At 46.3% G+C, this 24,743-nt stretch overlaps 1 protein-coding gene and 1 pseudogene across 1 annotated transcript in view; one reads left to right on the top strand and one right to left on the bottom strand.

Annotated features, from left to right (window-relative positions):
- LOC144249817 (mitotic checkpoint serine/threonine-protein kinase BUB1-like) overlaps nt 1-7,229 on the top strand; it is a 48,988-nt gene extending 41,759 nt beyond the window's left edge. Inside the window, 2 exon segments of the mRNA XM_077792023.1 lie at nt 5,517-5,623; nt 6,964-7,229. Coding sequence (XP_077648149.1) covers nt 5,517-5,623; nt 6,964-7,159 — 303 coding nt within the window. The 3' untranslated portion in view covers nt 7,160-7,229.
- A 2,970-nt stretch (nt 7,230-10,199) lies between these two features.
- LOC144249604 (two pore channel protein 2-like) lies at nt 10,200-15,583 on the bottom strand (annotated as a pseudogene).
- Between the last annotated feature and the right edge of the window lie 9,160 nt (nt 15,584-24,743).

Genomic DNA, 24,743 nt, shown 5'->3' on the forward strand with positions numbered 1-24,743 from the left:
GAAGAGATGGGGGCCAGGAACATGGCTTAGAAGTAGGGCACTTGCCCAGTAAGCATGAGGTCCTGGGTTGACTCTGTAGCATTCAAAGAGAGAGAAGGTAGTAAAGGAGAGATGGGACTTAAGGCTCAGGGGAAGGGAGGGATGAAATTCTGTTCCTGAAGAGTACACTTTTCTTATTATTCACAAGAAGGAAAGCAGATATGTTCTGAGTTTGACCCTAGGAAAGGTATTTAATGATCTATGAACCCTTCAGAACGAAAGTCTGCCACATGAAGCCAGCTTGGATTGGGAGATAAAAACAGAGCAAATGGTTTTCTTTATGGCCATGGTTAATAGAGAGACCCACCCCACTGCCCCCAGGGGAATCAGCCGCATGTCTTGCAAGTGGGCAGGTGGTTCTGACAGTGAGAGTGGCACAGAAACTCAGGTGCAGGACCTGATTCAAACAGTGTTAGAAATGGATCATTATTATCCTAAAAGGCTTCAGAAATTTCACCAAATTAGAATACAGATGACAAATATAAAGAATACTTAATAGGATAAATGTAAAGTTTTGAACCTGGATTAATAACACCAGATGCCTGGTTACCAAGTGAGGACTGTGGCTTCCAAAAGCCCGTGATAGAGGGGAAAGGTCGGGAGTCAGGTCTAGTATATTAGACCACATGCTGTTCTGGCATCTCCTGGAGTGCAGGGGAAGGGGAGGAGTTCAGTCTGTTCTTTTCAGCCATCCTAAGGTCTTATAGTATATTCAGAGAGTAGCCACGGACTCCCCATGGAAGGATTAGCACTTTTCTTTCCTTGATGTGTCTTTATCTGGTTTTGGTCTGAGTGTGATACTGGCTTTATAGAATGAATTTGGAAACGTTCTGTCCCTTTCTGTTTCATAGAATAATTTGAGGAGCATTGGCATTAGTTCTTTAAAGGTCTGGTAGAATTGAGCTGAGAATCTGTCTGGTCCTGGACTTTTGTTTGTTGAAAGACTTTATTACTGCTCTTTGTCATCACAAGTTATTGGCGGGTTTAGGTTTTCTATATTCTCTTGATTCAGTTTTAGCAGATCATATTTGTCTAGAAATGTATCCATTTCTTCTAGGTTTTACAATTTATTGGAGTAGAAGTTTTCAAAATAGTCCCTAATGATCCACTGGATTTCTTGACATGTGTGGTGATTTCTCTTTTTTTATCTTTAATTTTGTGAATTTGTGTCCTCTCTCTTTTTTCTTTTGGTTCATTTGGCTAAGGGCTTATCAATTTTGTTTATCTTTTCAAAGGACCAAATTTTTGTTTCATGGATCCTTTCTAAATGTTTTTTTTTTTAATTCTCAAGTTAATTGATTTGGTTCTGATTTTAATTGTTTTCTCCTACACATTTTGGAATTGGTTCATTCTTATTTTTCAAGGGCTTTAAGATATATCATTAGGCTGGTTTTAAATTTTCCTCTTAGAACTGCCTTCATAGTATTCCACAGGTTGTTGTTTTATCACTATTCTTATTTAAGAATTTTTAATTTTTTTTTTTTTTGGTATTTTCTAAGAGGTGCTTTGTGACCTAAAATATGATCTACTTTGGAGGAGGTTCCATGAACCATGGTCAAAAATATTCATCTGATGTTGGATGAAATACTCTATAGATCTCTGTTCAGTCCATTTGATTTATAATATCTTTCAGGTCCTAAGAGTCTATACTGAGTCTATGTCTTGATGACCTATCTAATGGTGAGAGAATTGTGTTGAGATCACCCAGTGTTACTGTACTGGGGTCTTACTAAGGCTTTGAGTAGTATCTCTTTTATGTAATTAGTTGCACCCAATTTGGAGCATAAATATTTGTTACTGTTATATCTTCTTGCTGAATTGTCCCTTTACCAATATGAACCTTCTTTGTCTCTTCTGATTAATTTTGGTTTGAAGTCTGCTTTGTCAGATATAGAGTAGCTACTCCTATTTATTTTCAGGCTCCATGCATATGATATATCAATTTCGTTGTTTACTTTCAGCTTGTCTTTGCCTATAAGGTGTGTCTCTTCCAAACAACATATAATTGAGTCTTGCTTTTTAATCCATTCTGCCAGCTATGTCTTTTAATTGAAGAGTTAAGACCATTTACATTCAATATTATTATAAAGAGATGTTTATTAATTCCTGCCATTTTGATTTGTTTATAATGTTTAATTTGATCCTGTTTCTCTTTTGCTTAGAGCTACCCTTCCAATGAGATTTGTTTAATTGTGAGTTCTGGGGTTTGGTTATTCTGTGGAGTATTTGTATTACCGGTTTAGCAGTATTGAATTCTTCTAGTTTCTGCTTATCTTGGAAGGTTTTTATTTCTTTTTCAATTTTGAGGGATAGTATTGCTGGTTCTAGCAATCTTGTTAACATTTAATTTCTTTCAGAACTTAGACCACATCATTCCAAGACCTTATGGCCTTTAGAGTTTGTTAAAAAATTAGAAGTGATTCTGATTGGCTTACCTCTAAATGTGACCTGATTTTTTTTTCTTGAGACTTTTACAATTTTATCCTTGTTCTCTGTGTTAGTCATTTTAATTATATTATGGCATGGATAGGTTCTTTTTCAGTCATGTCTATTTGGGTTCTGAATGCCTCCTATATCTGGATGTCCATCTGATTCTCAAGGTTTGGAAATTTTTCTGTTATAATAATTTCCAAATTATTATATTAATAATAATATAATGATTTCCCTGAAAAGATTATCCATCCTATTAGCCTGATTCTCACAACCCTCTTCAATTCCAGTGATTCTTAAATTTGGTCTCTTAATGTTGTCTATTCTGAATGTCAGTATGTATTTTCTTTAACACTATCTGAATGTTCAAGACTAGCCACTTTGTCTTCCAGCTCTAAGAGTCTATCCTTAGAACTTTCTACTCTGTTAGAGAGATTTTTAGCTGGACAGTTTATTTGATTTATTATGTCTTTATTTCTAAGATTTCTGTTTAATTCTTTTTTATTCTCTCTCTTTGTTGAATTTCTCATTCATATCCTGTACTGATTTCCTTAATTCATTCTGTTTTTTCTGTGTTCTCTTGGAAGTCATTGGTCATTTTTATATTCTTTTGAATTCTTTATCTGATATTTCATCCACTTCAGTATCTTTGGAGTAAGTCGCTGGTGAATTATGAACTTTAAGATGTATCATGTTATCTTGTTTTTTTCATTATTCTTGTATTCCTGAGTTGGGTTTTTTACATCTGTTGGGGTGGATTTCTCTGCCACTCTTACATGTAGGCCTTTTTAGGGCTCAGTCTTTACTTGCCAAAGTGTCCTCAAGTTATCTAGACTGAGACACCCTTGTAGATGTGGTATCCACAGACTCTGTGTTAATTCTCTTTTTTGGTATAGCAGTGGATGTCTGTAGTGGGACCTGAAGGACAACCCCTAGCCATTTCTATTCGGAGCCTGATCATTAGTTTGAGTTTTTATTTCTTCTATTCTTTGTGTTAAAGTATAGCTGATGTTTGTCATGTGCATGGAGCAAGGTGTGCTGTCTTGTCGCCGAGTTGAATTCAGCAGCAGAATCTCCACCCTGTGAATTCCCAGCATCTCTCAGGATAGGGTAAAACAAACAATAGTAACAACTGATGCAAACAACAGACAGCATTAAAGTAGATATCTGTTTCTGTTAAAATAAATATCTACTATGACATTTAATGTCATTTACCACAAAAAACAATGGTGTGGTCTATTGCCAAACAAATAAGTAGCCATGAACTATTTCTGGCAATAAAGCAAACAACAGGTGCCAATTATGTCATCCACAGCAGTAATCATTACAACAGCATTAATGGTGGGAAAGGAGTTATATAACCAATTAGTGCTAAATTTGGTAAAATACAGTTAATTAAGAGAAAAGAAAACATGATAGGAAGGTCAAAGTGTTTATAATTCAAAAAAGTGAACACAGGAAGAAGACGAGATGTAGCAGGTGATGGTTTTAAGGAAGGAAGAGAAAGAAAACAAGAGAATTTGACTGTCAGCAGAAGAGAGAAAGAAACCAATGAAAAGAAAACAAAACCGAAATATACGAACCCCAAGCCCTAATCCTCAAAAGGCAAGGAAAAATAACATTAAAAGCATGCTAAAAATGAGAAGAAAACAGAAAGAAAGAAATATGTGTGTATGTCCATGAACCAATCAGAACTCTGTCACATCAAGAACTCTCTCACACACACTCCCCAAAAAGAGAAAAGATTCTTAATTAAAAAAAAAAAAAAAAAGAGAAGAAGAAGAAGGAATCATCTCCACTGAGGTGATCAAAATAGTCAACAAGAATGTGTGGTCACTGCTGTGCCCACCCGTGTTTGTTTCTTCTTGGGCTATGACACAGGGGGCCAGCAGCACCTGGGATTGTTAACTCCTTACACCTTTGGTGTTGCTCCTGAGCGGCTGGTTGGAGTGGCCCAGCGGGAGGTAGGGAGCTGTCAACTGGAGTCTGTCTGCACAGGCCCGGTACTCCAGGGGTGCTGCCGCAGAGTTCTATGAGGGGCCCAGTGGCTTAGATCTAACAGGGCCTCGGGGACTTTGTTTGGTAGTATTTGCTAATGCATGGCAGTTGCCCAGCTCTGTCAAGGGATCCGAATCTCAGGAGCCTCACAAAAATTCTACTCTTGAGGAAGGGGAGCCACCCCTCCTCCACACACACACCCCACATACACACCCCACACACACACCCCACATACACACCCCACACACACATTCTCTCTCTCTCTCTCTCTCTCTCTCTCTCTCTCTCTCTCTCTCTCTCTTTCTCGCCCGTGAATGCGCCTGCCCAGGCTTAATCCCTAGGCGTCTTCACATACACCCGTTCCGAGTCCCGACCCTCCTCAGCTGGTCATGTGAGCACCAGACGCACAGAAGATGAGTTCAGCTCTCCTTCGCTTTTCTGATGTGGATCCCCCTGGGTACAATCCTGGTGTCCATTTCCCTCACGTTCTGCTAGGAAGACCCAGGCCTAGACCCTAGGTGGGTGCTCACCTGAGAGCGTGGCAGTGTTGGCGCTGCTCTCCCTGTTCAGCAGCAGGAACTGCAGCTGGAGGCTCAAGGCTCCCCGCCTCAGCTCCCTGTGGCTGTTTGAGAAACACAGAGCACTTTCCATCACCTCCGCATCAGCTCAGTGCAGGCTGCTTTTCTGATTTCAGGTTTTCTCACAGCACACCTCCCTGTTGTATTTCTCTGCATTCTCCCTCCATCTGGTGAACCACCACCACTGCTGCAACCAGCTCAGCTCCAGTGCTGTCTCTGTTCGGTGTACCTGAATTTCTGAGTCTCTTATTAGTCACTAGGACTGTCTGGCATTGAATTTTAGTGAAATCCCTCTTGCTCACCTCACTGAGAAGCAGCATTCCTGCTGCTTGAATCTCCAGCCACCAGAAATCAACTTCCAGAATTCTTCAAAGATAAACTCCTGTGACTTAGCTTGCTGCCTATGTTAGCACATGGTGATGGGATCACGTGTGCATCGCCATGAGTCATGGGACCTCGCTTTCTTGCCAGGTGGATTACTTTGGAGTGGCAGCCACGGTGTACTGCATGCTGCTGGGGACCTACATGAGGGTGAAGAACGAGGGAGGAGTCTGGAAGCCTGAAGGTCTTTTCAGAAGGTAGGTGTCGGCATCGGGCTACAGTGGGAAGAGAATAACTAGGGTAGTAACAGGTTCCATCTGGCAGAAGGGGATCCCTTAGGCAGTGTGGGCACAGCACAAGGCTGGCCCAGGGCAGGGAGTGGTCACAGGGCTTCCCACTTAGCCAGTAGCCCACAGAACCCCTGGGAGCTCCTGGGTGGTGACAGGCATCCCGCCCAGGCAGGTGTCCCAGAGCCTCAGGGCTGTGCTTGCTTGTTTTCTTGTGTGTGGAGATGCAAATAATACTCATCCTGCCTTCCTCAGATCTCTCCTGTAAGAAGCCAAGGAAATGCATAGGAAGTATTTGTTACATGCTTGTTCCTTGTCCAGTTACACTTTCGTCTCTTAACTTTTTTGAGGTATATTTAAAACATACAGAAAAGTGAACTCATCTTCTGTGCGCAGCCAAATGGAATCTTATGTGCATATATACCTTCTGGGAATAATTTCAACTGCGATTCCCCTGGCCTTCCCTACTCACTTCCAAAACAGAAAAAGAAAATTGGCAGTAATTTTATAAAATGCCTGTGCCATACATAGTGAAGCTTAGGTTCAGTCCCTGGAGAAAACTTGGTAACTGTTATGTCTTATTCTGCATAATGAGCCATTATATCTGACAAGTGTTTTATGCTTCCTCTTGCTCATAATGGAAGGACCAGATGGTCATCCAGAAGGTCTCCACCTCTGGCCGCTTGTGTAAAGGAAAGCCTGAAGCCAGCCCTCTGCATGGCCCTGCTGCCATCTTTCTGTGCTCTGTAGCTCCTCTAGTTGACTTTAACCACTAGAGTAGCCGGAGCTCTTCAGTCAGCTCTCTCCTGAGTAGGACGGCCTGTCCACCTGGTCTGGCACATGTGCAGTTGGGCTCCTTAGAACTACGTGTCCAGATCACAAGATGCTGACAGTATGGTAGATACAGGAGCCGAAAGCAAATGGATCTTTTTTTTTTAATGAGGAGAGGTAGCACTATGTTACCCAGACCACCCTCTAACTCATGAGCCTCTTGCCTTAGGCTTCCCAGCCCCTGGGGTTCCATGCACTCACAACACCCAGCACAGATAGATTTCCTTTAAAAAATAAAATAGATTTTTTTTCACTGAAGAGTTATTGCTAAGACTGCTTATCTTAAATCCTGTTTTGGGAGCCAGGTGTGTTGAGACAATTAATTGGAACTTTAATTTCTCTAATGTGGGATAGATTGGATGTGTCCACTCCTGATGGCCAAGTGCTCTTAGGTGAGAGTTCTGTTTCACTACCCACCTGCGGCAGTCAGGGCCAGAGCAGGCTGCATTCCATCTGTGGCCGGTACTTTCTCTCTGCAGGCTTCCTCATCTGGACGTGTGGGATGAGTTTTTTCACACCATGTTGAATATCCCAGACTGCCATCACCTTCCACCTTTGGATTTGCTAAGGTAAAAGCTGAAGAGTCTGTTTCAACAGCACTATTCCAACAAAATCAAGACCCTGCGAAATAGGCTCATTGTGCTGCTCTTGGAATATAAGCGTTTGAGAAAATAAAATTAACTGTGGTCACTTTCCCAGAAATCATTTTGTAAATACTATTCTCTTTCTTTGAACCTTGATGTTCTTCCAGATGTATTGTTGATATAAATGTTTGTTAAAAATAAAGTTCACGAAATACATCCATGTGACTTAATTTTTATTAAATTATCCAGCAGAATAGACAAAGTGGCAAGCCCTATGGGGCAGACCTGCTGGCCCTCTTGGCAGACAGACATTCATGTCCTTTATGGTGCATTTTTGTTTGCTATCTATGAATTATGCATTCTAATCCTATTACTTCAAAGTACCATCAATGGAAAAAATCTCAGATCTTGAAAAGAATTCTCATGAGCTGTATAGACCACTGGACCAACTTAGCCTTTCCTGGCCAGGACCTGGGAGGGCCTGTAACCCCGCTGGGTTTCCTCCACCCTCCCTTTGTGTCCTTAGCACCATGAAAAACAAATCTGAGGTGACACCATCTAGGAGCACAGGGGAATTGCTTCCTCCCACCCTTCTCCGGAGGCAACCATGGCCCATTTTTTGTATGTGTGAATCTCTAAAATTGGTTCTATAAACTGCATTTTTTAATAGAACTAGCATCATTTTGCTTTTTTTTCACTTAATATCTGATCAGGAATGTAACTGTAGAATGGCCTCATACTTTTTAGTGGCTGTGTGATATTTGATTGTGGCACATCTGTAGTATGGATTCCTAGAAGCAAAATTGCTGGGTCAAAGGTGAGTGCACTTAAAATTTTGAATCTGTGTCTACTGGTAGCCCCCCAGGGTTTTCCCCAGACTGTGAATGTCCTTTTCCCACCTTCCCTGACAGCACAGATGGGGCTCTGGCCTTTGCCAGTTGGCAGGTGAGAGACCATACCTGCTGGCACTCTCCTTGGCATTTCTCTGATGGGTAGACCAAGTGCGTGTACATGTGTTATAGCACATGTGTGCTCTTCTGTGTTCTCTGTCCTCCACCCACTTTGCGCTCCGCTTGTTCGTTTATCTGAGTCCTTTGTATATGAGGCACACATATTTGTCCCAATGTGTCATCTCTCTGCACTAGTAAATATTTCTCCTGCTGTGAAGAATTTTTTAAAAAGTTTTGCTTTATACTCAGACTCATAGTCTTAAATGGCTTTTGACTTTGTCTTAAATGTTGTACTCAACTGAAAAACACAAAAATGTTCCTTTTTTTATTAATTAGTGCTAATTTGAGCATTTGGGACTAAACTTTTCTGGTTACTATTTAAGTCATATCATTTTCCCCCTATTTTTTTCCAATTGGTAATTTGAATATATGAAGCCTACTGATTTCTATAAACAGGATTTTCAATTAATTCTTTTGAAGTTTTCAAATAATCATCCTTATGAAAACAATTCTTATTTTATATTGTTCTAATTTTTGTTTGTGGTTTTCCTTGTCATTGATGATACCTTGAGAAAGAGGTCACTGGTGACACACAACATCCTTGTCCCCTGTTCTAGGGGCAGGTTTTCCAGTGCATATCCATTCACTTCATGATACTGGCTTGAGGTAAGATGCTTTTGAGGTGCTGGGTATCTATCTGTTCTTTTTATAAGCAAATATGAAGTATATCATTACTTCACAGTTTTCTTGCCCATTTCCATCTATATTGACCCAGCTATACCTCATTCCCCTGCTGGAATGGGTTGTTATTTATTTAACCAATCTCCAATTTAGAGACACTTAGTTGGTTTCACAGTTTTTTACTACAAAACAGTGAGTGTGAGTGCCACTATATCTGTAGGATGAATTGCTAGGTTAGGGGCCCCAAAATGCAATTATATTTTGAAAATAAAGATTGTAACCTACATGACCAGTTACACACATACACATACCAAACTTGGAAACTGAAAATGATCCAGGGTCAGACCTCAGCAGGGAAACCAATACCAAACTTCCTCTTGAAGTGTCTAAACAACTGAGCATCCGTAAAGCCAGATTGACAGGATTTTGTTCCTTTTGAAAATGGCTGTTTCAAAGGAAACCAAGACTGAACAGCTAGAAACTGCACGTGTTCATCTGTGGGAGACAGCTGCAGGGGCCTTAGGCCCTGGGTGGCATGGCCAGTGTCATTGCCAGCCCATATTCTATTCCTGGCTCTTTAACTTGGATCACACTCAGAAACATCCCCATGTGACACCAGCAGCGTGTCTGCTGTTGCCTGTCTGGTCTGTGATCTAATCCAAGGGCTTCCTTTAAATTAAACTTCTCAATCTGATTTCCTAGCAACGGCTTGTCCCCAGGGTGGGACAAATCTCAACAGAGCTAGTTATTTTAATCATTTCAGTTAGTAGGTATTGTTTTGCTTTTTGTACATATGCCTGGTACAACAAAAAAACCTTCCTTTAGTTGTAATCAGTGGTCTGGATTTCATGTAGGTAATTGGCACCAGGGAAGAAGCCCTGAGTCCAGAGGGCACCTGAGAGGAAAGTGACAGGTCCGTGCAGGGAGGGCACAGAGTTCTGGCTCACTCCACTGCAGGTATCCCTGCAGGACAGAGCTGGCTGGGGTGCGTTCACCTGAGTCTCGGCCCCAGCTCCTCCTGAGTGTGCAAACCTTGGCTGGACCCAGCTCCTGGTCCAGAGTGAGACCTTTCTCGGGCCCAGGCATTTCCTAGTCATTCTTGAGCCCTGCTCCACATTCGAGTTCCAGCTAAGAAACTAGACTCTTTACTCAGGGGATACAGAGACTCCTGCTTGAGCACCTTCCCGGCTGGCTTTAATCTGATCTAAGGCAATGGTCCTAACATTCATTCTCCCCAAAGAAAAGCCCAAGGGTGGCCTGTGACTCTCGAAAGTAGAGCTGCTGGGTAGCCAGGCATGGTTACACGACATGGAAGGCCTCCGTGCAACCTTCTCTGCGCTGATCCAAGGAGCCCTCGTCCTTGGTCCTCCTCTCCTGTCCTTCAAGTCCGTGCATCTCTCCCATTTGTTTCATTCTGGAATGTTCAGACTAACCCATCTCTGGGTTAGTTAGGCTATGGCAGGCTAAGCTGCTGTAACACAGGGAACCCTGTGGGGACACTCACTTGATGAGGATGACCACCACGACATGGAACAGGATGCAGTACAGTTTCACCACCTGATGGGTCACCAGGGCAAAGCCGCCTGCAATGAGCGGGCGACTAAGGAAGCAGCGCTCGAAAACTGCGGGTGCCCGAGCTCAGGGTGCCCTCCTGCACCCCAAGGTCACTAAGCAGGACACACCGCCCCGGGGGCAGGCGCCCAGACCACCAGCTCCCCAGAAAGGCGATCGTGCCACTGGTTCACCACCATGAGCTCCTCCAGCAGCATGGAGGAAGCGGCCAGATCACTGAAGCTGTTCTTGCAGTGCCTGTCCCAGCCAATGCCACCCCTTCAAGGGCAGGTCGCCACACACCAGTGCATCAGTGAAACTTGGGTCAAAGGACCGGATTCTGTCACAGAACAATTCCATCCTCATGACAGCAAACGCATAGTAGACCACCTAGGGTGGGAGGCGCCGGATACCAGGGGTCACCCAAAGTCGCAGAAGCAAGTGGCATGTAGCGCTAGACGCACCCAAGGTCCCACAGAAAGGCAGCGGTGTTCACAAGGATGGTGGCCTCTCCAGCCCAGAGCCATGCAGCTTAGGGGAGTGAGTGGGAAGGGATTGCTGCTCGGCCAGTCCCCCAGAGAAGCCTGGGTAGTTGGTGGAGAGATTAAGGCACAGCTAGGTGGACCCCCCTGGACCTCCCAGGACATTTACCAAGTCAGAAACTAAGCTGCTGGCAAGGCAGCAGTGGGATAAATACCCACTCAACAGAGGTTAGTCCCCTAGTGAAGGAGAACTGAAGTTGGATCTTTACCTGTTCTTTACGCCAAAATTAACTGCAAAGGTACCAAAACAAACAAAAACCAACCCATAAAGGTAACAAGGTGGAAAGTGGGGCAGGAAAAGGGCTTCCTAAGCATGCTGTGAAACCTAGAAACTATAAAAAGATCAACAAGTCTGACTATATAATAAATTTAAACTTGTGTATAGCCGCACACCGCCTCCCCCCCAAAAAAAGACTGTGGGGAGAGGGGAAAGTGACAGATAAGGAAAAGTCATTGTCTTATGCATAGATTACCACAGACCTGTCTCCTTAATAGGCCAAAGAGTCCTACAAATCCTATCAAAAGTAAAAGTACCAGCTGGGCCTGCGGGCACACGACTAAAATCCCAGCAGCTCAGGAGGCTGAAGCAGGAGGATTCCAAGTTCAAAGCCAGTCTCAGCAATTTAGCGAGGCCTGAGCAACTTAGCAAGACCCTGTCTCAAAATAAAATATGAAAAGGCTGAGGATGTGGTTCCATTATCAAGCACCCCTGGGATCCCTGGTACCAAAAACAATAACGCTAATAATAAAAGTGAAGGTAATAGAGAAATAGAACCACGGATGTTAGTGGAAATATGCATAAATGGCCAAAATCACATGGAAAAGATGCTCAGTCTCATGAGCAACTAAAGCAATGCATGTCAAGACAGCATGGTGCTATTTTCTCATCTATCAGATCTAGGGAGAATGGAAACAGTGAATAAATCCATCTGTGAGCAGAGAAACATACATCACACATGTCATTTGGAATCCATACTAGAGCATGTTTGTGAAAGCAAGTTGTCACTATCAATCCAAATCATGAACCCATTTACCTTTGCTCACCTCTAGGAGAGCACCCAACACTCACACTCGTGTGAGGACACAAAGATGCATGCCCAAGGATGGTCTAACCACATGGTCTGTGAAGGCGAAAGGCAAGCCCACCCACTGGTCAGTGGTGTTCTAGAGTCTTCTATTTTGGGGACACTTCTCTCTCTCTCTCTCTCTCTCTCTCTCTCTCTCTCTCTCTCTCTCTCTCTCTCTCTCTCTCTCTCGGTACTAGGGATTGAACCCAGGGGCACTTAACCACTGAGCCACATCCCTAGCCCTTTTATTTATTTATTTATTTTCAAGACAGGGCTCACTAAATTGCTTAGGGCCTTGCTAAATTTCTGAAGCTGGACTTGAACTTGCAATCATCCTGTCTTAGCCTCCCAAACTCCTGGGATTACAGGTGTGCACCACCACATCCCATTGGGGCACTTTCCATCATGGTGGCCTTCCCTGGATGCAGGTACCTCCAAAGCATATGACAAATATGTGCTGTAGAATGAAGTTGGGCAAGGCTGCTGTGCATGGATCACCCCACTGGATTGAACAATGAACTGGGGGTGTGCACCACACACCAGCACACGTGGAAGGGTTTAGGAAGAGCGACAAGAGCTTTGATGGCTGCCTCTGGGAATCGTCATCCCAGAGCTGGGAATGGGGGACCTACAGCTGACTTGCCATTCTCCTAGGCTAATGGACCTGCCGTTAGACAGAAAAAGAAAAGCAAATGCCCTTCTTCTGCATGTGCACCCCTTCAGGCTCCCTCAAGAGCTCTAAGAAAGAGGCCCCCAGTCCCAAATGGCCTCTTATGACCTTGTTCTCACCAGCACCAAACAAGAGAAGTAGGAGGGGGCTGGGGATGTGGCTCAAGCGGTAGCGTGCTCACCTGGCATGCGCGAGGCGCTGGGTTCAATCCTCAGCACCACATAAAATTAAAATAAAAGATGTTGTGTCTGCCTAAAACTAAAATATAAATATTAAAAAATTCTCTCTCTCTCTCTCTCTCTCTCAAAAAAAAAAAAGAGAGAGAGAGAGAAGTAGGGGGCTCCCTGCACAAGCAGAACACAGGGTCTCAGGCCTGGGGCGGGGGCAGAGCCATGAGCTGGAAGGACCCCATGTCCCTGTGAGCCCTCTGCTGGCTAAGAATATCCCCCTGGGCCTAAGAATATCCCCTGGGCCAGGGATGAGGAAGACACTGCCTGGGTCAGCCCGATGGACGGCTGGCATTCCACATGGCAGCCAGGAAGTGCGCCCAGTGCTTCTAGAAACTTGGTATTCCGTAAGACTGGCCGCTGGAGACCCATACCACTCACTGACTTATTCTCCCTACTGGAGTCTAATACTCCCATGCCTTGAGGCTTAGAGTGATTTCACATCGAATAGCAAAGGAGGGCACGAAGGCAAGTCCACCAAATGTGATCATCGAGGGCCAGTGCTGATCAGAGTGGTCACCGTCACCCGGAACCTAGGAGCCAACTGAGTTCCTGGCAGGAGGCAAAGGAGAAGGAGGAGAACAATACTGACGCCAGGCCAGCCCGTTTTCCATAAAGCCCCTCCCTAGTCCTGCAGCTGTCCACATGGTGGCCCTGGCCAGTAGCAGAAGCCAGCCTCACAGAATGGGTGTCACGAGCAGCTTCCCGCAGCAATGATAACCTAGAACTCCAGTGAGAGTCAGGTGGACGAGGAATAGAGAGCTGCTTGGCCTCATCTGCTTTTCTCCACCAAAGTTGACCCCATTTGAAGCTGTCCTGGAGGAGCAAGCCAGTCCTGGACGGAGGTGGCTGCCAGGCATCCCCGGAAGGAAAGCTGCCCTAAACCAAAAAGTGAGGCTGGGCCAGGTGTGCTGGTGCAGGCCTGGAATCCCAGCTACTCAGGAGGCTGAGGCAGGAGGATCACAAGTTTGAGGCCAGCCTGGGCAATTTAGAAAGCCCCTTACTGAAATGTTATTAAAAATCGCATTTTAGGGCTGGGGTTGTGGCTCAGTGGTAGAGTGCTTGCCTAGCACACATGAGGCACTGGGTTCGTTCCCAGCACCAGATTAGAAAATACTAAATACTAAATATTGTCCTTCTACAACTAAGAAAAAGTTTTTAAAAATAGCATTTTTAAAAAGGGGTGTGGATGTAACTCAGTCTAACATGTGTAGGGCTCTGGGTTCCACCCCCAGTATAAAAAATAATAATAATAACTGAGGTTGGGGTTTATCTAGGGCTTTGGGGTCCAACTCCTGGGTATGCACCTTGGTTGTGCATCACTGGAAGAGTGACTTAACTTCTCTATGCTTCAACTCACCACCTATAAAGTAGGGAGAGAGAAAGTTCCTATATCAAGGATTGTGGGTGGGACTTAATAAGGAATGGTTAACACACTTGGGTTAGCATTAGCCACCAGCATGACGACTCTCACGCTGTCACATGCAGGGCTAGGCTCAGGGATGAAAGTGGCTCACGTGTCCCCAGGGAGCTGACAGCAGAGTGCTCTTAACCCAGCCTCTGGCTCCTCTCTGCTTCCCTCCTCCTCAGTTCCCAGAGAACCCCACACCCTTCACATGAGTTATATCCCTGGTTCCAGGTTGGGAGTGTTTGTAGCTCCCATGTAAGACGGCTTTCCATCAGCTTGACCTGGGGAACCACCCAAGTGCAGCCATCTCATGCCACGGCCCCCTTACCTCTGAATGCTGACGATGACCCTTAGGAGCCAGAGGATGCTCGTTATCAAGACAATATCCAGGACCTGCTGACTGTTGTATTTTCTTGCTGGTAAGAGACACAACCCTTTAATAATGCGCTTCCTCAGTCTCTGCCCTGGGAGGACTGGGACTGTGGGTCCCTGGGCAGTGATGCAACTTCCTGTCAAGGTGGGAAAGGGGGCTGGGAGTGGGGCTTGGTGGTGAGCGCTTGCCTAGCATGTGGGTGTCCCTGGGTTCTAGGCCCAGCACTGAAAAGAGAAGAGAGCAATGGTCTGAGCACCAACAAAGAAGTGCTGCCTTGAATCCGGAACCATCCCTACAAGTCAGAGCCAAGGTGAGTGTGGAGGCCAGGCTTCCCTGTCCCTAGCCCCCAGCCCCCAGCCCCAGAGCTGTGCGAGCAAATACGGACTGTCCTCAGGAAGTGGCTCCAGTTCTACAGAGCACATTGCAAGCGAGCCTTCCTCCCCCAGAATTCTTTTCATCAAGTTCCCTTAAGAAGTCTTAAATAATCCCACGAAGGGTGGAGGTAGGTTTGGTAGGAAGAGGCGGGGGCAGGGTCGGTGCAGGCTCCTGCTGTGGGGAGGACTTGGGTGGGAGGCCAAGGCAGGCAGGAGATGGAAGGGTAGAGGGCAGCCCCGAGACACGGCCCAGTGTTGGAGAGATGACCAGGTAAGAATCTGGAGTGATGGACTCCTACAAGCAAAATCCCTAAAATACTGCATGGCTAGACACACACAAAGACACCATCCCTCTCAAGAGCATTGGATATAAGTGTGTGTGTGTGTGTGTGTGTGTGTGTGTGTACACATAGAGACATATATTTCCTCCCAGTGTTGGGGGTTGAACCCAGGGCTCCACACACCAGATTAGTGCTTTATCACTGAACCACACCTCCAACCTGAATACGGAACACTTTTAATAATTTTCTGGTGTCCCCCCTCCTGGCCCCCAAATCTCCACAGTGCAGGGTGGATTTTCAACAGAGAACTGAGTGAGCACCTGATCCTCCGTGAAGCCTAGAGCTGGAGGCACTGACCTGACTGAATGGTGGCATTAGCCACCGTGGCCATCAGGCTGCGATGATGATCAGCATGTCAAACCTAATGGCAAAAGCAAAGTCCATTAAGAATCAAGTGAGAGGCATGTCAAGCTCAGGCTCTGATGGGTCCCCAGAAAACTGAACCAACAGCTTATGTGAGATAACTAGCCAGTGCTGAAATTCATTTCTGGAACTTTTAGGTCACTGCATGGGAAGCAAGAAACACTAGGCTTGAACCATCCCATGATCATCCATTGGCTGCTCTGAGTCACCCGCAGAGATGCAGGAATCACTAACCCACATCACTTCGCCTTCCACAAAAGTCTATACTGGTGAAGAACATTTTTATTTTTCTATTTTTTTTGGCACCAGAAATTGAAACGGGGGTGCTTTACCACTGAGCCACATCCTCAGCCTTTTTTTTTTCTCCATATTTTATTTAGAGACAGGGTCTCGCTGAGTTTCTTAGGGCCTTGCTAAGTTGCTGAGGTTGGCTTTGAACTCACCATCCTCCTGCCTCGGCTTCCCAAGACACTGGGACCACAGGCGTGCACCACTGTGCCCATCCGGTGAAGAATACTTGCAGAATGCACAGTAGGTCTTTCCTGGTATTAATTTTACTATGTGCATTACGACTTAATGGAAGTAGAATTCATCGTGCCATGACTTTCCTGACAGTGGTGCTAAAGGAGAAGAAAACACCGACCAGGTCCCCCCCAGCACTTCGGGAGAAGTTTCCTGGCACTAAGAGCAGTGGTCACAGGGGTCAGATCCCGCCTAGCTGTGCACCACCAAAGTCAGCCTGTGGCTTGTATCTCTGTGCCCTGCAGGGCTCGACACACAGCAGCTCAAGACGCACCGGCTGGCACACAGCACCAGGGCCGAGGGTGGAGACCAGCAGCCTGGAGAAGGGAAGGCTCATGGGAGACACGTCCACCACCCAGGGGAGCGCTGGCCAACAGCCTGCTGGCCAGCCACACAGGCTGAGTTTCTGAAAGTAAGGTTAGGGAGCGGGCCAAGGAAGCTGCCAAAGGAATTGCCTCCTTGGCCATGATTTTCTAGGATGCCTGGCCTTCATCCCTAGTCTCATGACCTGAACGCCTAAGAGCCCTGTCCCTCCAGTGATAAGTGACAGAGGTGGAAGGAGCATCCTTTGCTATTCATCACAAGCCCTTTTTCAACCCCACCTGAGCTTAATGAGGTCGCCCTGGGAAAGCCCCTCAGGATGGGGATGTGAATCGACAGGGGAACCTACCAGGGGATCAGAGAGCTAGAACTTCCAGCCCCACCCCCATCCTTGTCCCCTACCTCTGGGGAGGGCAGAGGGGCTGAAGATTGGGTTGATGACCAATGGCCAATGTGTAATCCGTCGTGCACACATAACGAAGCCTCCACAAAAAAACAATAGTGTTGGAGGAGCTTCTGGGTTACTGAGGGGCAGGGAAGGGCGCACCTGGAGAGGGTATGGGAGCTGCGCACCCCTTTTCCTGCACCCTGCACCTCTCAGTCTGGCTGACCTTGCTGTACCCTTGTACAACAACCAGAAATCTAGTAACCGAAGTGTTTTTCTGGTCACCTCTGATTTATAGGCGATCAGTCAGCAGCACAGGTGTTAATCTGGACATGCAGTTGGTGTCTGGAGAGAGGACAGTCTTGGGGACTGTCCTCAGTCTTGGCTCAGCCCTCAACCTGTGGTATTTGATGCTAACTGTGGACAAATTGTGTCCAAATTTAATTGAATTGCAGGACACAAAATTGACGACCAGAGAGTTGGACAGTTGGTAGGTGTGAGAAAAAATAACACACACTTGGTGTCAGAAGTATTATGAGTGACCATAGGTGGGACAGGGGTGGATCACCAGGTTGGAGAGGGCAGAGTGGGGGGAAGGGAGGGGCTGGGAATGGGAAAGGCAGTAGAAAGAATCGGACGTAACTTTCCTAAGTTCATATATGAATACACGACCAGTGGAACTCCATACCACCAAGTTCAACCACAAGAATGGGAGATTATGCTCCATGTATGTATGATAGGTCCAAATACACTGTACTGTCATTTATAACTAAAAAGAACAAAAATATTTTTTTAAAAAAGAAGTACTGTGAGAAAGTAGAGAAAAACATTGGGCTTCCTTCTTTTAAAGATCCTTCCCAACTCCAAGATGTCAAGGACTGTGGTTCTCATTTTAATTAGACAGTTCAAATTGACTTTGGGAAGTTCGGCCTTTACCCACGCAGAGGGTTCCCCTCCAAGAGCTCATTATAAGATGCCTCTACACAGGTGGAGCTTGGAGACCTGCAGCCGTGTCTCTGAACTGTGACAGGAAGTCCCCTGTCCCCTCCCTAGGACACACACTCACCAGTTCCAGAACTGCTTCCTTTCAAAATAGGCTCTGGGCTCATGCGTGTAGAACTTCAGGAGGATCTCAAGAACTACAGAGAAAGGAAAAGCCACTCGGCGGCGTAGGAGATGAAGGGGTTCTTCTCATCCAGGGCAATTAACATGCCTTTGATTAGAATGACGACATCATAAACCCAGACAAAGATCCTGCCTTGGGGGGAGAGAGAGAGACCCTGTCACCCCGCATTTCAGCGAAAGGAGTGCGATCCTCTTTAGGGCCCTACCGGAGAGACTTTATTTCTCAGCATCCCCAACACACACCACTCCTCACCCAGGAAGGTTCTAGCAGAGCTGGAATTCATCTGCCTCTGCTGACCCTGGTGCAGCCTTCCTTTCCCAAGAGGAACCAAGGAGGGAGAGAGGTGCAGCTTCCCCAGGCTCCCCTAGGGGGCAACACCTGGGTCAGATGAAAGCTGAGGCAGAATCAGGGGGCAGGGAGGTGGTTAGGGTTCGGTCCGGGATGTCCCCAGGAAAAATCGCAGCCTTAAATAAGAGAGCTTCAGAAAACCTACTCCCTATGCACACCTTCCAGGTCTAGCTTCCTAAGATTGGAGATAAAGTGGGTGAACAAGCCAGCCTGCAGCCCCGCTTCAGCTCCCCCTTCCAGCTCCTGCACAGCTGCCCCAGGTGTTCAGGTGCCCCAGGGAGCCTGCCATATGCACAGGTAGGGGCCAGCATGGAGAGGCCACCCTAGTGTCCTCCCTTGTGAGGAGCACTTCTGTGATTCAAGATTGAAATTGACAGAAAAGAGTCTCCGTGTAAAGGTCTTTGATAAATTCCAAATGCAGGCAGCTAACAGGGACATTCACCTGTCTCAGGGGCTTCGGAGCCATTTGCTTTATGAAACATTAAATGTAAAGAAAGCAAGAGGCCACTATGGCTGAGAATAGGCCGCACACGTTAAAAGTAAGACCTTAAACCAGGATAAATGGCTCTTTCTGGAGGCCATCGGCTAGAAAATTAAGGGATACACAGTCCTCCTTTAGCAGTTATCCCAACAAAGCTGACTCATCAGTCCTGACCATAATTCACAGAATCAAAGTGCCAGATTTGTGTCAACCTCGTGTTTACGCTGGTGGGGCCGGGACCTCCTGAATTCGGAGAGGGATCAGCTTCCCTGGCTCAGGGAGCACACCTCTCCATGGTCCTTGAGTGTCCTGGGAGACATCACCTGAAGAAGCACATTCTAGAAGCCTGTTCTCCCAGGAGAGCCCACACAGTGTGTCCTGACCCCTTTCCAGGCCTCCCTGAGAAGCCAAAGCAGTGACAGGCTGTAGGTTTGTCCTTTCAGCAATGTGGCATGCTCAGGGCAGGCGGTGTGGGCAGGGTCTTCTGTTAAAGCAAAACTGTCCCTGTGTCATTCACCTTGCCAGACCATCCTCTGGACCAAGAGGCTTGCAGACGACTGGTACACCCATGGCACCCAGGCTTCTAGCAGATGTCTCCTGATGTTGATGGTGACCACCTGGACATTGAGGAGGTCAGCCAAGCGGAGAAAGTTCATTTTGTGTGCAACAGAAAAATGATGCCAAATCCATGTTTCACTAAGGTCCAGGGTGAAGTCAATTTGGTGTAGACTCTGAGCTCTGCATTTCACAGAGGAAGACCTGAAGCCCCCACAAGGGGGAGCCCGAGGGCAAGAAGCCATACTGCTGTCTCCTAGCGTCCCACCTGCCCGCCCTTGTTCAGACCCTCCACCCACTTAAGGCAGCAGGACAGTATTCTGCTCATTTGCATGTTACCCACTCACTCAGCGCCCTTCACTCTGCCCTCAGGCCATCCCCTGACCTGTCAGGGGCTAGAAGGAAATTCTCCTTCAAAGAATAGCCTGACATTTACAAGAAACAGCCCCCTGGGAGACATCCTGCCTGGGAGACATCCTGCAGCTACCTATCTCCCTGGAACATCCTGCGGTTATCAGGATCATCAGACATCTTGCAGCTGGCAGTTTTACCACCCACATCCAGCAATTGCTGATTAGAGAGCTTCCCCATCCCCAGCATATAAATACCCCTGTGTGAACAATAAAAGTTTGCAGCTTGATCAGACTCCTGTCTTGCTGTCATCTTGCTGTGTCTCTTGTCCCTTCATTCCTCCCCACCTAGGTTCGCTGCCCATGTTGATGTGTCCTGCCGGTCCTTCTCCCCACCTCCAAAGCGTATGAAGCCCATATACTTCTTCTTTTTTTAGTACCAGGGATTGAACCCAGGGGCATTTAAGCACTGATCCACATCCCCAGCCCTTTTTATTTTTTTATTTTGAGACAGTGTCTTGCTAAGTTGCTTAGGGCCTCGCTAAATTGCTGAGGCTGGCCTTAACCTTTGGATCTTCTGCCTCAGCCTCCTGGGTGCTGGGATTACAGGCATGCACCATGGCAGCTGGTGAAACCTATGTACTTCTACCTGGGCCCTGACCTTCTTCTCCACCCACCTGACTGCCTTGTCCTTTCCCACGAACTCTCAAACCCATGGCCTCATCACGCTCACCCTCCAGCCCAGGCTGAAATGCAGGTATGCTTTCTCAAACCACTTGGACCCATTGACTGATGAGCCAATGGTCCCAAGAGCTGCTGAATGCCTGGGGTCATATGTCCCCACCACCCTGTCACCTCTCTCCCACTTGGCCTGTTCCCAAAGCAGTTAAAGAATGAATGTCCAGTGACAGCATATAACTTAAAGAAATGTCATCAGTGGATGGAATTGAATGTGTATGTGTTAATCCAGAAGATTCAGCAGATAGGACAGACCAAAGAAAATCAAGACCGTAGTAATTTTTTGTTAAGAAGGAATTTGTACCCATCTGCCATGTAATGTCATAGTTTAGGCATCAGCAAGCTCCCATTAAAAGGTCCAATAGTAACTACATTAGGCTTTTCAGGCCATCATCTCTGTCAGAACTACTTGATTCTGCCATTAGGGCATGAAAGAGGCCATAGAAAGCACATGAATGGATGCGCATGGCTGTGTTCCAATAGAACTTCATTTATAAAAACAGGGAGCCCCACTTGGCCAGTGGACTGTGGCTGGCCCATCCTTAGTGTAGACCACACTGCCTGCCTCATACTCTCTTTATTAACAAGTATAAGACATTACACAATGTACACATGTGTGAAAACATCACAGGGTACCCCATAAATATACACAATTTTATGTTATTATGTATCAGTTAAAAAGTAAAGATTAAGCCTGCTGAGGGTGTGGCTCAGAAGTAGAGCGCATGCATGAGGCACTGGGTCGGATCCTCAGCACCACATGAAAATAAAATAAAGGTACTGTGTCCACCTATAACTAAAAAAATCATTTTTTTAAAAAAAGGAAAGATTAAGAAATCATTCGAGACCACAAAAAGTAGATATCACTAAGGAAAAAAAATTATAATTCTACTCCACCCGTTTTTTCTGCCCTTATATTTTATGCTTCTCTGTTTAACACTGGATTCAAGTTCCAACACTCTGGGTGCTAACAGGATTCCTGTGTCAGCCTTGGAATCCACAAGTCCTCACATCTGCTGACCCAGTGGGGACGTGGGACGCTCCACAGCACCCTTTCCCTCCTTCACCTGTTCCGAGGTGAGACCGCGTGAAGTGTGTAATTGAAGACCTGTATTATTAAAACTGTCTTTTGAAAGTAGCACTTAAGGAAGGAGCCACCAGTCAGCAGAAAGCTCTGCTGTATCCTGAGAAACATAATCAACCACCCGAAAGCCAGCAAATTTGACTGGTTATCTTCCTCAAAAACAGGTTGGCCCAGGAGTGATGTTTAAATTGAGGCAGCTGTTTGTTAAAGGCAAAATACTGGGGAGTCTGTTCAACCCAGCAGCTTGCTGGCATCTTCTCCTCACCACATGGATGGATCTTTATAAAAAAGGCCATGACTAATTCCTTTTGCAAATCAGATGAACCTTGGTCTCATTTAACTTATAATCATGATTCAAGTGACAAAATAGAGCTGGCTAACTCCTGAGGACCTGTCTTGCCGACTCACACCTGTGATCCCAGTTACTCAGGAGGATCACAAGGCCGAGGTCAGGGTCAGCATCATGGTGAGGCTCCAGCAACTCTGCCGATCTCATCTTTACATAAAAAAGATAAAGGGCTGAGCATGTGGCTCAGTGATTAAGTACCCCAGGGTTCAATCCTCACTACCATTTTTTTATAAAATTTTTAAATTAAAATAACAGTCATCCCTCTGTCTTGTGGGTTCCACATTCCCAGACTAAACCAACCTCAACTCAAAAAAATTCAGGGAAAAAAAATGTGTCTGCACTGAACACGTGCAGACTTTTTCTCCTGTCACTACTAGTGTAACAAGGATTTTTGCAGCATTAACTACTATAAGAAATCTAGAGATGATCCGAGGGTACAGGAAGATGTGTTGGGTTCTGTGCAGTTGCTCTGCCATACCCCCCATGGGGCTTGACATCCTGGGATTTGGTGTCTACAGGGATCCTGGGACCAACACCTCAGATCCTGAGTGACTGCGCAGCGCTGCTGCTTTTTCTATCGCTTATTTTATTTTATTTTATAAGTTGTAGATGGACACAATACCCCTATTTTATTTATTTATTTTTATGTGGTGCTGAGACTCGAACCCAGCGTCTCACCCACGCTCGGCAGGCGCTCGACCACTGAGCCACATCCCCAGCTTCCCATCGCTTTGGGAAGCACAGTGAAGAGGGCCATCAGAGGTGATGGCTCCTTACCCACGTGTCCCTCTGTCCCTCGTCTGAGGTCCTCAGAAGTAGCTCCAGGTGGGAGGTGCTGATGTCGGGCACCACCACCTTCACCAGCTGCTTCCACGCAGCCTCCTTCACCGCAACCTCGGTGCCCACCTTGACCTTCAGAAGGCGGAATGCCTCCAGCACCTGGGGACATTTCAGGGAGGCCAGTTTTTGAACCCCGTTCTTAGAAAAGCAGAGTTGGGTATTTTAAGAGAAGTTCAAGAAGATGTCCGTTTCTTCAACACCCAACACGTGGAGGTCAAGGAGGAGCTCAGGGAGAGGCACTGATGGGTCAGCCAATGACCAGGACGCCACCCTCCCTGCTCCACGTCAATTTTGCTGACCACGCCTGCTGTCACAGACTCATCTTACCCAGTGTCAATGAGGGAACCTGTGGAGGACAATCTGGTGAGAAACAGACCGACAGCAGAAGGCTCCAGACTCCACTCCACCCCAGAGGAAGGATTCCAGAAAGGAAGGGGCTGGGGCACCACTGAGGGGACAGAGACACAGGGAGAGGGACACAGGGCTCCATTAAGACAGCCAGAGAGACGAGGAGACAGCGGAGGCTGCCTGCTGCCCCCCTCCCCTGACTCAGGCAATGGCAAGGCCCTACTGAGGTGGATGGTGCCAAGTGTCCATCCTCTGGAGGAGCGCAGTATGTTTCTGGGAATGGGCTGGTTTGTTTTTGTATTCCTTTAATAAGTCTAGTTGTGACTTCTCATATGACCATTAAGTATGAAGGAAAAAACATGAATTTCCCAATTAATGCAACTACTTCTAAAGAATAGATCTGTTTGCTCTAAATGCAATGATTCAACTGTGGAACGTAAATTGTTAATGTTTAGGAGAAACCTCCTGTAGGAAAAACAGTCAAGGAAGTTTTTGAGAAATTCAATTAAAATCTAAAGAAGAATAATTAATCTTAAGAAGACAGATTAGTGCTTAGTACTGGGCAACTTGTTCTTGTTCCTGTGCACAATGGTTTGTGCTCTTGCTCTTGTTTGATTAAAATTAGTAGCCTCCCTTTTCAAGTTAACCGCTTGCCATAACCGTGGCACCAATTCTAGTCAAGAAAGAATAGTCAAGGTATAGGCCAGTAGTCTGGGACATTTCTAACTATTATTAAAAACTAAGTGGAAACAGCTCAAAGCAAAGTGAACTGAAAGTAAAAATGTTTGCTTATGCATAAGCCAAGATACATTCTTCTATTCTAATTGTAGCTATGTAATACTTTGTTTCTTTGAATAATGATTTCTGTTTTGTAACCACAAAGTACTGTGAGCCTGCCAAAATGAAAAGTATATATGATTAACTTCACAAGTAAAGATTGGATTCAGCACCTTCATCTTGGTGTCTGTGTTGTCTCTCCACCCCCTTTTGAAGACTCCTCACCATCCATTCGTCTCCTCCTGAGACCCCTGTGGGAGCTGGACTCCTACAGCTGCCATCTGGTCTGACCACAGGGAACTTTCCAGAAGGGGAGGAAATTCAACAACGCCCCTCAGGTTAGAACCAGCCGTCCAGCTTCCGCGCCCAGTCCTACTGCTCCCTGAGGGTGTCCCGCAACACGGCAACCAGGTGATGGGCTCCCACAGCTGGACGGTACCAGCTTAAAGGATCTCAGTCACTGTGGATTCCACAGAACCTTGGGTGGTTCCAGGCACAAAAAGCACATCTAAGACATGTGTGCTGGATGATGCATGTTAAGGAAGGCTGGTTTCGAGGCGTAGGAGGCACATCAACTGTTTGTCCAGCAGTTCAAGAGAAGAGAGACCCAGACCTTGAGGAGCAGCCTCTTCCACCAGGGGAGGCCTGGCCTTGGCGCCAGGAGGCCCCGAGGTTCCTTGGGACCCTGATAGAGCCAAATGTCTTCAAAGTCCAGCTCTGAGACTCAGTTCCACTGCTCTCTTGCCCTCTACCGCAAGCCCTGTTCTTCTCCCCAGCTTTCTACCTGCCCCCAGTGGGGACACCCCTCAGCAACAGGAAATTCAAAACAGGACCAAAAAGTCAAGAGCCAGAAGGAAAACTGACCTTTCAGGAAAGGTTTCTCTGTGCAGTAAGTTTTACAGTA

This window comes from Urocitellus parryii, chromosome 12, assembly GCF_045843805.1.
Source record: "Urocitellus parryii isolate mUroPar1 chromosome 12, mUroPar1.hap1, whole genome shotgun sequence".
In the NCBI taxonomy this organism is placed as follows: Eukaryota; Metazoa; Chordata; class Mammalia; order Rodentia; family Sciuridae; genus Urocitellus; species Urocitellus parryii.